The 13586-nt window shown below is 41.7% G+C and overlaps 2 protein-coding genes across 3 annotated transcripts; one reads left to right on the top strand and one right to left on the bottom strand.

The window, feature by feature from the left end:
* Positions 1–244: 244 nt before the first annotated feature.
* On the bottom strand, positions 245–2947 carry LOC123483946 (borealin-2-like). 2 transcript variants are annotated; one of them, XM_045213874.1, is made up of 10 exons: positions 2787–2947; positions 2569–2700; positions 2445–2485; positions 2297–2348; positions 2164–2222; positions 1118–1170; positions 880–966; positions 631–721; positions 468–554; positions 245–384 (listed from the first exon to the last, which is right to left on the bottom strand). In XM_045213874.1, exons 1-10 carry the CDS (start codon positions 2905–2907, stop codon positions 337–339), a joined length of 771 nt encoding a protein of 256 aa, XP_045069809.1. In that variant the 5' UTR covers positions 2908–2947; the 3' UTR covers positions 245–336. The 2 variants fall into 2 exon arrangements, with proteins under 2 accessions (XP_045069809.1, XP_045069810.1); XM_045213875.1 differs by having other exon boundaries at positions 2218–2222.
* A 4368-nt stretch (positions 2948–7315) lies between these two features.
* LOC123483948 (dnaJ homolog subfamily A member 2-like) lies at positions 7316–12194 on the top strand. The gene is made up of 7 exons (XM_045213881.1): positions 7316–7584; positions 7721–7801; positions 7984–8117; positions 8225–8421; positions 10787–10931; positions 11019–11146; positions 11404–12194. The coding sequence occupies exons 1-7, from the start codon at positions 7316–7318 to the stop codon at positions 11587–11589; spliced, it is 1140 nt and encodes a 379-aa protein (XP_045069816.1). The 3' UTR covers positions 11590–12194.
* Positions 12195–13586: the final 1392 nt, after the last annotated feature.

Here is a 13586-nt window from a genome sequence, read left to right as displayed (position 1 = left end):
TCCCATGGGGGGCCAGTATGAAAAAAATATATTTAAAAAAATGTATGCACTCACTAACTGTAAGTTGCTCTGGATAAGAGCGTCTGCTAAATGACTAAAATGTAAATTGAAGACCATTATATTATTATTTGTTCATATAGCCAACTATCAAGTCTTACTATCATTGATACAAAACATTCAATAGGATGCTCACAACAACCAACTTCATGTGGCTAAATAGTGCTCACCAGCCAGTAAACATGAATATACAAATACAATTTATTGAATCACAACTTTTAATTTGAACGTAAAACATGCATAGGTGGCATTAGTGGATCAACGTTAGATGTCTTGGTATCATTGCTGATTCGCTTTGACTTTGTTGAAAAGGTAGTCCATCAGTTTCTAAATGAGAAAGATTAGTCAATTAATTGTAGGGGATATACTGTCCATTTTAAATGAGAAATTCACAACAGATTACATTTTACCATCAACTTCTGCATCTGGAGAACAGCCATGTCATCCAGTAACCCAATGTCGACATCTTCAACAGTATCATCCGAGAGGCACAATGTCTTTGGAGAAAATATATGACTAGTTTAGACTGCTTGAAATAACTTAAACCCCAACAACCTCAATATGAAAAGTTACCTCTCCATGGGCTGTAGAGATTGTTACATGTGGAGACAATCCAGACAGGGAGCAATACAGGTGGTCATCACTGGCTGACCGCAAAACAGATCTAGAAACAGAATTTAGGACAGAATTAATTTGATAAACTCTGATATCCCTTAAAAGATTGCAGTTTTGAAACTGCAGTCGACTCAACTGGTATTTTGGACCCAGTAATTGCAGAACTGCAGTTACACTGCACTGGGATTGTGATAAGTGAAGACAAACCTGTGTTTCGTTCCAGTCAGTGGCGACTGATCACTGATTTTGGCAAGACGAGTTTTGGTTATTTTTGTATTTGTGGATGTGGCACACCTGCAAGAACAAATGAGCAGAATCAACCAGAAGAGGGCGTTTCAGCTAACACTACTGAATTAGTTCAATCAGGTGTTTGAGTGGTGTACTGGAATAAAATGAGTAGCACCCGGTTGCTCACCAGGACTGATGAATATATAGGGAGAGTTACCGTAGGCTTCCAGTGCTTGAGCTATTGGCAAGTGATCTGGCTTTCTTGGAACCCTTTAGAAAAAGAAAAAATACAATTTAGTACATTTTCTATGTGGAAATGCCCAGTCTGTTCCCAATCACACATTGGTCTAATGCCATGCAAATAAAGTGGGAGCTAAACTATACCTACCGCTGCCTAAACATCAGCCCTTTATGGTTGTGGGGTCTGCTCACCAACCAAGAATTCACAGAATGGGACAAACACCAAATTGAGACTGCATGCAGAATTCTGCATAAACATGGGTGTAGAACGTAAAACACCAAATAATGCATGCAGAGCAGAATTAGGCCGATACCCGCTAATTATCAAAATACAGAAAAGAGCCGTTAAATTCTACAACTACCTTAAAGGAAGCGATTCACAGAGACCAGAGCCCCAGGACAGCTACACAATTAGACCCAACCAAATCGTGAGAAAACAAAATGATAATTACTTAACACATTGGAATGACTTTACCAAAAAAACACAGCAAACTGGACTGCTATTTGGACCTAAACAGAGAGTAGTGGCAGAATACCTGACCACTGACAACCAAAATTAAGGAAAGCTTTGACTATGTGTAGACTCAGTGAACATAGTCTTGCTATTGAGATGCAGCCATAGCCGGTCTTCTCTTGAGAGCCAGGTCTGCCTGTGCACACTGCCCACAGAACGAGGTGGAAACTGACCTGCACTTCCTAACCTGCCAAATGTATTACCAGAGAGACATTTCCCTCAGATTACAGACCTACAAAGAACTCGAAAACAAATCAAATTTGGATAAACTCCCATATATTAGGCGAAATACCAGTGTCATCACAGCAGCAAGATTTGGGACCTGTTGCCACAAGAAAAGGGCAACTAGTGAAGAACAAACAATTGTAAATACAACCCCTGTTTATTTTCCCTTTTGTACTTTATCCATTTGCACATCTTTATAACACTGTTTATTATCTATTTCACGTGCTTTGGCAATGTAAACATACGTTTCCCATGCCAATAAAGTTATTTGAATTGCAAGCTACCTTTGATGGTTCTGTTGTAGTCTTCCGTTTATGAGCCGATGCACCTTCACTTACTTTGACTACAGAAGTAAAAAATGTATCGTTAATGACAAGTTTATATGCATTTAAATTAATTGAGGAAATAAACCATTACCTTTTTTACTGAGCTTCCTAGTGAGAGGCTGGTGAATCTCGGGTGACTCGGTCTGTAAAATGTTGGATGTTGACATTTCTACAGTAAGCCACAAGGAGGCAGTACTAAGCCATTTATAGCCAGTCGGATAATCGATGTTCCATCCTACCTTTATGGCGATTGTGACTTCACCTGCCGAAATGTCATCCGCTAGGAAAGTAAGGGTGGAAACAACCTAAATAAAAACATACATGTATTCCAAAAAATAATTAAAATACAATTGAAAATCGCACCATTTATTAAATCTATTATCAGGGTTTTTTGAAGCGCAGGTGGCATTTTCATCAATTCCACTTTGAAAACCCGATCTACTGTTGCAAGAGTCTGCTCCAATTTTGCCTCCATCTCGTTTATACGGTCCTGTGCTGTAAAGGGAGAACATAGTGAATTCAGTTCATTTGAAGAACATGGAAAACGGACGGTAGGGTTAGGCCTTCTTCAAATTAAAAACCTTCTTTCTCGAACTGTTGAATAAAAAGCGCCTTTTGCTTTTGGCGCATCTCCTTGCTAATTTGACCATCTGTGTGTCCTTCTGCCTGATTGCTGATTTTTCTTATCCTTCTTGGTGCCATGGTTTCATCAGTGTGCCTTTTCCCCCTGCCTCCACATCACCTGAACGCTGATTTATAACCTTCAGGACACCAGGTGTTCCTGACCAGTCAATTGACCTTAAATTGACCCTAGAATCCACCTGAGGCCACTAATAACTCAACTCACTAACCATTAGTGCTGGGCTAGGACAAAACTGTGTCCTGTGGGTCAATCTAATATTAATTTAAAAGATGGCCAAGTTTAAGATCTATCAACAGTTCAGTACTGGAAAGCTGATGTTTTCTTTGTTGGAAGTGTGACATGCAGTTATTCAATGACTGGTGGAGAGTGAATTGTCCTCCTGTATTAGAGGGTAAACTGTTTATTGTTGAACTGTGTCATTGTAGTTTCTGATGTTTGGGCAAATGGCTAAACATTAGATTCAGTAGTTTCTCCAAGTACAATCATTAAATTGAATTCACATTGCATGAAACCATTTATGCATTTACACAGGCAGCCCAATTCTGATATTTTTGTCCACTAATTGGTCTTTTGACCAATCACATCAGATCTTTTTCAGAGCTGATCTGAACGGTCAAAATACAAATTAATGAAGAATATCAGTATTGGGCTGCCTGTGTAAATGCAGCCTTCATTTCAGACAAAAAAATATTTTGAATCTTCTCTCAAAATGGATCTCAAACGTATTTATTGTACAAAACAGAAATAATAACAAAAGAAGAAATGCAAATCTGGAATTATTTTAAATATCGCATATCCAAAACGTAAACAAGACAAGCAAACACTGGGGTTAACAGTCTTATTTCAGTTAGAAACTACGTTGATATGTATAAGCATATCGATGTTGAACCCAAAACCTTTTCCAGTTAACTTTCAGCTCATGAAGAAAGAACAATGAATACAAACCAGGCAAACAAATGAAAACAAACATTTAGCAGAATATGTGCATTTTAAAAACATTTCATTGTATTGATAAAAAACATATTAATTTGCTGACATTCTCAAAAGTCACTCAATGTAAATTACAGCTTGTCGCCATTGAAGGCACCTCATTGCAGTCAAATGGTTAAAAACAATTCATGTTTTGAGGTCAGTCAAGAGTTTCATACATTGAATGGCTGCCGAGGTTAGGTTAATGCTTGAACACTTCATTCAGCATTAAACTGCATACAAAAATAGAGATGAGATGATATCAGAGAATAAAAGTTCATCAGCTGGCTGAAATTGGTTTAACTGAAGCTTTTAGACTGCCTTGTGTGGGTCACTACGCTCATCTCCAACTTAAAAATGAAATTGTAAACTGTTTCACTTTACAATAACATCTCCTGCGGCTCGCAGTGTGCAGAAAGATAGATACTGGCAGAAGCATCCCAAAAACATTTAACAAACAAAAACCCAAAAGTGTATTCAACCCACCATCTCTATTACATTCACATTTTTAGTCATTTAGCAGACGCTCTTATCCAGAGCGACTTACAGTTAGTGAGTGCATACATTATTTATGTTATTTTTCATACTGGCCCCCCGTGGGAATCGAACCCACAACCCTGGCGTTGCAAACGCCATGCTCTACCAACTGAGCTACATCCCTGCCGGCCATTCCCTCCCCTACCCTGGATGACGCTGGGCCTATTGTGCGCCGCCCCATGGGTCTCCCGGTCGCGGCCGGCTACGACAGAGCCTGGATTCGGACCAGGATCTCTAGTGGCACAGCTAGCACTGCGATGCAGTGCCTTAGACCACTGCGCCACTCGGGAGATCATCTGAGATTAGTTGTGATACAAATGTGAATGATAGACTTAAAGCCACCGTCAGTAAAAAGCGTAAACAATCTATGCAATAAATAGCCTAATAAGGGGACATGCCGATATACAGAATTACCAGAACCTACAATTCCCTTGGTTTGACCTTTAAACTCATTTAAGAGTAGCACACAAACAATTGCATTTCTTTCCATAACAACCACATAATGGCCGGCACTAAGCACCTGTAACTAAGCACCCGAGAGTACAGACATTCACCCCCCAAAAAACCCCTCTCCAAGTGCATCTGTCATGCTAGATAGGTACTGTATGGGTAAACCTGTGCCCAACAGGGAGCTATGCAGGCTCAAAGCTTTATGACTTGGACTGATAGGATGTTATGTTATAAATGGTTAGGAGAATCCCTCCCTGCTGTTTTTCGGATCAGAAAGAGCTGATGTAGCAGTACTCATTGCCCGGAGTCCATGACCTACATAATCAACCTCTGTTTTCCAGTTCCATTTGGCACATGGAAAGGTACAGCTGGTTCCAAGATAATATTAGCACTTACAGTGCCCCATTGTCTAGATCTCTAACACTAAATGCCTCTAAGGAGACACAAAAGCCTCAAGACAGATAGAAAATACAACACAGAGTAAATAACTTCCCGGGCACAAAAACAACTAAATGTATATATTTTTTAAAACCAGAACATTGTGTCCCATTCCCCAGTGCATCCTCTATAATGGAGAACCTTCGCATACATCACAATTTACATTGCTTTAATGTTAAAGGGGCAATCAGCAGTAGTTGCAATAAAACGTTCTCCCTGCCCGTTCCAATAAAAATCTGAGGGATGGGACTGGAGAATTGTAACCAAATTCATAGCCAGAGCTATGGATGCAAGGACTGATCATCCATGATATCAACATTACACAGTTTTAACCGTGTTAAGGCTATATTGTTTACATTTACAAAGCTTATATATTTTGGGTTCTGATGGGGTACGACAGTTTATGAGGCATTTATCAGATGTATTCTTCAAGAATCAATGGGTACATCGATTTACAATTTAATTAAGTCCTAATATGTATGTATGTAGCAACTGCAGATTCCCCACACCTTTACCTCTTGTCTGACAAATGCACAATGTCTCTTAAACACAAGTACTGTTCCTAAAATCAGATTAAAACTTCAAGCAATCATAGGTTACACTAGCAGAGGAAAAAAGGGGTTACTTTTTTCTTTACGTTAGCGTTAGTCGATACCTCTGTAAATGCTGTTTTTTTAATGCTGTGTTAAACATTCTCAAACGAGGACTATCTGAACTGTTCTAGAGCGTCATCCTCTGTGCTCTCATCTCTTTGGTTCCTCCAATGACGCGTACTCCTTCAGAAACTTGATATGGAAATCTCTGAGCTTCTCCAGGAGCACCTTCAGCTTCTCTGTCGTGGGCAGAATGGTCATTCTAGGGGGAAATCATATGCAAAACAATTTAGCGGGTAATCTCGGTTACCCAGAAGTAAAATTCTCCCAAACGTTGTTACACGTGAATCTGTCCACGAGAGATTACTTAGCGGGCAAGAGACAAACAGGAAGGAAGAGATCAATGCAGAGTAAACACAGCATCTGTAAGATATAAAAATAGAGCTGGAATGAAAGTAGGCCAGCTAGTCAGTTAGCTCCTTTCAGGCTAGTGTAATATTTGCAATTTCCATCTCAGTTAAATCTTTTTAGTTTACTTATGCAAGCGAGATGTCAGTGCCTGACCAATTTGAGCCTGGTAGACGTGGCACTGTAATGGTTATGTTACAATGCTTCAATGTAGGTCACTAGCTACTGTTACAATCTGATCCAGCTGGTGAATCAGGACAAACAAAACACTGTCACAGACAATCTTTCTGAAAGGCTTCTCTAAATTCTTCCGTCTTTGTAAATGTATGATGGTCAGCAATGTTTCCATGAGTTGAGCAGTTACCTGAAGTGATAGGTCCCTTCCCTCTGGCCGAAGCCACTGCCTGGAACGAGGCAGATGCCAGTCTCCTCAAGCAGCCTCAGACAGTACATCATGTCAGCAGACATTCCCATTTTGGGTTGATTTTGTTGTGGAAATTCTGATGGATAGCTGGTTAATAGTTGTGATTTATAATCATTGTAACTAATTAGCCAGTAGCTAACTTGAGTCATGAGAATAGCTAGCTAGCTGGTCCGTCAACACGCATTACGCATATAGTAGCTAGCTGTCTTCCGCAGTTTCCTTCAAATTCAATTTACTAGCTAGCTTATTTAGGCCAGCTAACTAACTTTACCGTAAAAAGGAACGTCAGATTCCTGTCAATATTTCACTGATGGCTACTACTGGGATTACGTAAAAAGTGGAAGGCCCATGGTTATACAACTCATTGGCTAACTAGCTAGCATAAATACTCGAAACCAGTGCCTTGAACCAATGCTTGTAATGTTATGTTTAATTCATGTGCTTGCATTTTCTTTCAGTCATACCGGAAGCTAGCAAAGGAATATCACCACGATAAAAACCCAAATGCTGGCGACAAGGTATTGAAATGGCTTGAAGTAAAACAATTTGGGAGGGATAAGATGTGAGGAAAGGGTTCAATCATTCCTTAAACTTCTGAGTAGCTACATCATGAATGTTATCAAATATCTGTAAATGTCATACAACTTAATGTACACCCTCTCCTTCAAACAGTTCAAGGAGATCAGTTTTGCATATGAGATCAGTTTTGCATATGAAGTGTTGACTAATCCAGAGAAAAAGGAGCTATATGATCGCTATGGGGAGCAGGGACTGCGGGAAGGAGGTGGAGGTGGTGGGGAAATGGATGACATCTTTTCACACATCTTCGGCGGCGGACTCTTTGGCTTCATGGGCGGGCAGGGGCGCAGCCGAAATGGTGGTAGACGAAGAGGAGAGGACATGGTTCACCCACTCAAGTAAGCTTAGTCTATGGATTGGTGGTGTCATAGATCTCTTGTGTGATTATCAAAAAAAAATGTGTCTGACTGTTCAAGTGGCCTGCGGTTTCTATGACCTTGCTACGGTCTCTAATTAAGTTCTTTGGTTTTTAAGAGTTTCACTGGAAGACCTGTACAATGGAAAAACAACTAAACTGCAGCTGAGCAAGAATGTTCTTTGTGGCACTTGTAATGGGTAAGTGTTTCCACATTCTTCCAATGGTATCTGCAACAATTTCCCCTCCAAATTACTTCTCTAGCTCACATGAAGCAGTGTTGAGGTCTTGCTTTCACTGCCTGTCAATTATTGCATCATACATGTTGATCATGTAGGTTTGTTGGTGTGTTAGACAAAAAATTATAACTTCTTCTCAACAGCCAGGGTGGGAAGACTGGCGCAGTTCAGAAGTGTGTGGCCTGCAGGGGGCGTGGTATGCGCATCATGATCAGACAGTTGGCTCCTGGGATGGTCCAACAAATGCAGTCAGTTTGTACTGATTGTAATGGAGAAGGTAAGCAACAGTACCATTTAGGAACCATACACTTGTAGTACCCAGATACGTGTGAAAAGGCTTTGCCCCCTCCTTAGACTCTGAAACTTCTATTGTTATACCTACAGGTGAGGTCATCAATGAGAAAGACCGCTGTAAAAAGTGTGAGGGCAAGAAGGTTAGCAAGGAGGTGAAAATCCTGGAGGTCCATGTCGACAAGGGCATGAAGCATGGGCAGAAGATCACCTTCGGAGGGGAAGCTGACCAGGCGCCTGGGGTAGAGCCAGGAGACATTGTCCTCGTCTTGCAAGAGAAAGAGCACGAGGTAGAGATGAACTGCTGTGCTCTGGACACCATGGTCCCCACTCCTTAAGACTACTTCTCTTGTTGACTAAAGGCAATATTACAATGTAGAAACATATTAGTGAAGGTGCAACATTGATGTGTAAACTTGTTATTACTCAGCTATTATGTCTCACGTCTATGAGGAATTGAGGAGTATAGATGGAGAATGTTGAATGGTAGTTGGTTGAACAAAAGCAGCCAGCTGGCTGTGTTGGGTCCTCCAGCACTCTTGACTGGGATCCTTTGGGAGCAGATTGCAGTGACGGCACGATGCTGTTAGGCCAATGTGAACATGCTGTAATCCAGTTTCCAGTACTGGCCTCCCACCCTCTGAGCCCCCTGCATGTCTGGCATAACTTGGTATTAATTATAGTCAAGAGTGGCACGTCGTTCCTAATCCTGGAGCCCTAGCATTTCCACTCCATTGTGTCACCTCCAGACTGTCACTCACTGCTCAGAAGATGGGAGAACAGACACATGTTGATGGCACCAGCCTCTCATGTGAAGAATAGACCAGTAAAGAGGAGTCAATGGGGAGGGGAGACAATACCCTGACAGGATGTATATGCACAGCTTCCTGGGGCTATTATCTTATGTTCATTATTTACAGTGGGGGAAACAAGTATTTAGTCAGCCACCAATTGTGCAAGTTCTCCCACTTCAAAAGATGAGAGGCCTGTAATTTTCATCATAGGTACACGTCAACTATGATAGACAAATAGAGATTATTTTTCTCCAGAAAATCACATTATAGGATTTTTTTATGAATTTTTTTGCAAATTATGGTGGAAAATAAGTATTAGGTCACCTACAAACAAGCAAGATTTCTGGCTCTCACAGAACTGTAACTTCTTCTTTAAGAGGCTCCTCTGTCCTCCACTCGTTACCTGTATTAATGGCACCTGTTTGAACTTGTTATCAGTATAAAAGACACCTGTCCACAACCTCAAACAGTCACACTCCAAACTCCACTATGGCCAAGACCAAAGAGCTGTCAAAGGACACCAGAAACAAAATTGTAGACCTGCACCAGGCTGGGAAGACTGAATCTGCAATAGGTAAGCAGCTTGGTTTGAAGAAATCAACTGTGGGAGCAATTATTAGGAAATGGAAGACATACAAGACCACTGATAATCTCCCTCGATCTGGGGCTCCACGCAAGATCTCACCCCGTGGGGTCAAAATGATCACAAGAACGGTGAGCAAAAATCCCAGAACCACACGGGGGACCTAGTGAATGACCTGCAGAGAGCTGGGACCAAAGTAACAAAGCCTACCATCAGTAACACACTACGCCGCCAGGGACTCAAATCCTGCAGTGCAAGACGTGTCCCCCTGCTTAAGCCAGTACATGTCCAGGCCCGTCTGAAGTTTGCTGGAGTGCATTTGGCTGATCCAGAAGAGGATTGGGAGAATGTCGTATGGTCAAATGAAACCAAAATATAACTTTTTGGTAAAAACTCAACTCGTCGTGTTTGGAGGACAAAGAATGCTGAGTTGCATCCAAAGAACACCATACCTACTGTGAAGCATGGGGGGTGGAAACATCATGCTTTGGGGCTGTTTTTCTGCAAAGGGACCAGGACGACTGATCCGTGTAAAGGAAAGAATGAATGGGGCCATGTATCGTGAGATTTTGAGTGAAAACCTCCTTCCATCAGCAAGGGCATTGAAGATTAAACGTGGCTGGGTCTTTCAGCATGACAATGATCCCAAACACACCGCCCGGGCAACGAAGGAGTGGCTTCGTAAGAAGCATTTCAAGGTCCTGGAGTGGCCTAGCCAGTCTCCAGATCTCAACCCCATAGAAAATCTTTGGAGGGAGTTAAAAGTCCGTGTTGCCCAGCGACAGCCCCAAAACATCACTGCTCTAGAGGAGATCTGCATGGAGGAATGAGCCAAATACCAGCAACAGTGTGTGAAAACCTTGTGAAGACTTACAGAAAACGTTTGACCTGTGTCATTGCCAACAAAGGGTATATAACAAAGTATTGAGAAACTTTTGTTATTGACCAAATACTTATTTTCCACCATAATTTGCAAATAAATTCATTAAAAACCTACAATGTGATTGTCTGGATTTTTTTTCTCATTTTGTCTGTCATAGTTGACGTGTACCTATGATGAAAATTACAGGCCTCTCATCTTTTTAAGTGGGAGAACTTGCACAATTGGTGGCTGACTAAATACTTTTTTCCCCCACTGTATGTACTATTGGCCAATAGTATCGGTTAGTCCTCTGGTATACTTTGTTACATTTCTATCAAATGTTTGTCATTTAAATTGGCCTAAAACCACCTCTCTATTACTATATTGACACTCCGCCTGTTTTCTCATGCCAACAGACATACAAAAGAGAGGCCCATGACCTGCACATGACCCATAAGATTGGCCTTGTTGAAGCACTTTGTGGATTCCAGTTTACGTTGAAACACTTAGACGGCAGACAGATTGTAGTCAAGTACGCTGCTGGCAAAGTCATTGAGCCAGGTAAGAATTTGATATTTTGTACTGGTGAATATTAATCCATGCAGTATGTGAAAGTAGTGTTTCTATAATGCATTGTTTATTTTACAGGCTCGGTCAGAGTTGTGCGAGGAGAGGGGATGCCACAGTACCGTAATCCATTTGAAAAAGGAGACCTGTATATTAAATTTGATGTGCAGTTCCCAGACAACAACTGGATCAGCCCCGATAAACTCAATGTAAGTCATGATGGACTAGGAAAAGCCTTTCTTGTGTCCCTTTCTGTCACAAGCTTGAACATTATGGTACAGGTTCTATTATGGGATTGAATGACACAATTTGATCATTTGTTATACAAATCTGCCACTTGTGGTACCTCAGCTTTTAAACACCATTACTAATGATGATAATGGCATTTAAGAGCTACACATTTTAAGAGCCACACAAGTGACATTGTTCTCGCTAATGATGTGACCCTCTCCTCTGTAAACTCCAGGAGCTGGAAGACTTGCTGCCAACACGTGCCGAGGCTCCCATAGTGTCTGGGGACGCAGAGGAGGTGGACCTGCAGGACTACGACGTCAGCCAGGGCTCGTCTGGAGGACGACGTGAGGCCTACAACGACAGCTCAGATGATGAGGGAGGCCACCACGGCCCTGGAGTGCAGTGTGCCCACCAGTAGCATCTCACGCAGGGGGAAATGTATGTGTTGTCCCCCCGCTCCCGATCACGCATTCCTCACTCTCCTTGTGAGAACACCAGATAAGATGGAAAAAGGTCATTTCTCCTTTGCTTGGTGTGTAACTTGCATTTTTTTCATAGTATTTACAATAATTAATTTAAACTTACTATAAAATGCAGTTTTGGCCTCAGCCTCTGGACTGAGAGTTGTGAGTTAGGGGAGGGAGATCCTGAAAGGACACAAACATCACATTTTTAGGTTTGTATGTTTCTGTGCTTGATTTTTACCGCTTGATTTCTTTTTGTAGGTTTTTACTTTTGTTTTCCTTCCTATATAGAAAGAAATTCAAACATAAGACATTGTGTATAATATGAAATTGATTGTCGGTGAGCTTTATATCAGCTGCTCTTATACAGTGGTGTGATACAAACACCTGTATCTGGCCTCAACCCTGGTGCATGTTAAGACCGCATTGGTTCCTGCACTGATTAAACATCCAATCTAACGAGCGAAGCTGAAAAAATACCATTTAAAAGCGTCATAACTTCAGTGAAACAAGGTTTATTAAGTTGTTAAATAAACGTTCTTCAAATCTCAAACAGCAATACTGGATGTCTGTGATTCTGTCTTGTCATTGTCTGGGAAATTATTGACATCCGCCAGGAAAATAATATCTTAGTTACCGCCTCAGTCCTGTGTCATTTAATGTTGATGGGTATCATAGAGAATGATAGAGGCCTCTACTGGCCAAAAGGCCGTTTTAGCATGGGCAGCACCATTGAGGGCTTCCACCATGCTTCCTCCATTTTAAGGTAGTCAACTAGGTGGGGATTCCTATGGGTTGTAGCCTCAATAGCACTGCCCATGTGGTCACAGATAAAGACAAGTCATCTATGGTAGGTATGTTCTAGTGCAGGGTTTCCCAAACTGTCCGGGGCACCCCCTAGGTGCACGTTTTGGTTTTTGCCCTAGCACTACACAGCTGATTCAATTAATCAAAGCTTGATGAGCTGGTTAGGTGTTTCCCAACTCCAGTACTCGAATACCCCCAACCGCACATGTTTGTTGACCTGGACAAACTCTACTGATTCAACTCATTGAGGGCTTGATTAGGGTGTACTTGTCCGTGGCTACAACAAAATGTGTGCTGTTGGGGGTACTCGAGGGCTGGAGTTAGGAAACACTGCTCTATGGCTGCGTTTACACAGACAGCCCAATTCTGATCTTTCCACTAATTGGTCTTTTGACCAATCAGGTCGGCTCTTGCCAATAATTGGGCAAAAGATCAGAATTGGGCTGCCTGTATAAACGCAGCCTAGGTGTCTTATGTTAGATGTGTAATTACACTGAACAAAAATAAACACAACATGTCAAGTGTTGGTTTCATGAGCTGAAATAAAAGATCCCAGAATTTTTCCATATGCACAAAAAGCTTATTTCTCTAAAAAAAAAGTGCGCAAATTATTTTGCATCCCTGTTAGTGAGCATTTCTCCTTTGCCAAGATAATCCAGCCACCTGACAGGTGTGGCATATCAAGAAGCTGATTAAACAGCATAATCATTACCCTGGTGGACCTTGTGCTTGGGACAAAAGGCCACTAAAATGTGCAGGTTTGTCACAACACAATGCCACAGATGTCTCAAGTTTTGAGGGCGCGTGCTGACTGCAGGATTGTCCACCAGAACTGTTGCCAGAGAATTGAATGCTCAATTCTCTACGATAAGCTGCCTCCAAAGTCGTTTTAGAGAATTTGGTTGTATGTCCAACCGCAGACCATGTGTAACCACGCCAGCCCAGGTCCTCCACAATCTGGCTTCTTCACCCACAGGATTGTCTGAGACCAGCCACCCGACAGCTGATGAAACTGTGGGTTTACACAACTGAAGAATTTCTGCACAAACTGTCAGAAACAGTCTCAGGGAAGCTCATCTGTGTGCTCGTAGTCTTGACCTGACTGCAGTTCGGCGTCGTAACCAACCACAATGGGCATATGCTC

This window comes from Coregonus clupeaformis, unplaced genomic scaffold, assembly GCF_020615455.1.
Source record: "Coregonus clupeaformis isolate EN_2021a unplaced genomic scaffold, ASM2061545v1 scaf0165, whole genome shotgun sequence".
Classification (NCBI taxonomy): domain Eukaryota; kingdom Metazoa; phylum Chordata; class Actinopteri; order Salmoniformes; family Salmonidae; genus Coregonus; species Coregonus clupeaformis.
This window is presented reverse-complemented; position numbering and strand designations above follow the sequence as displayed.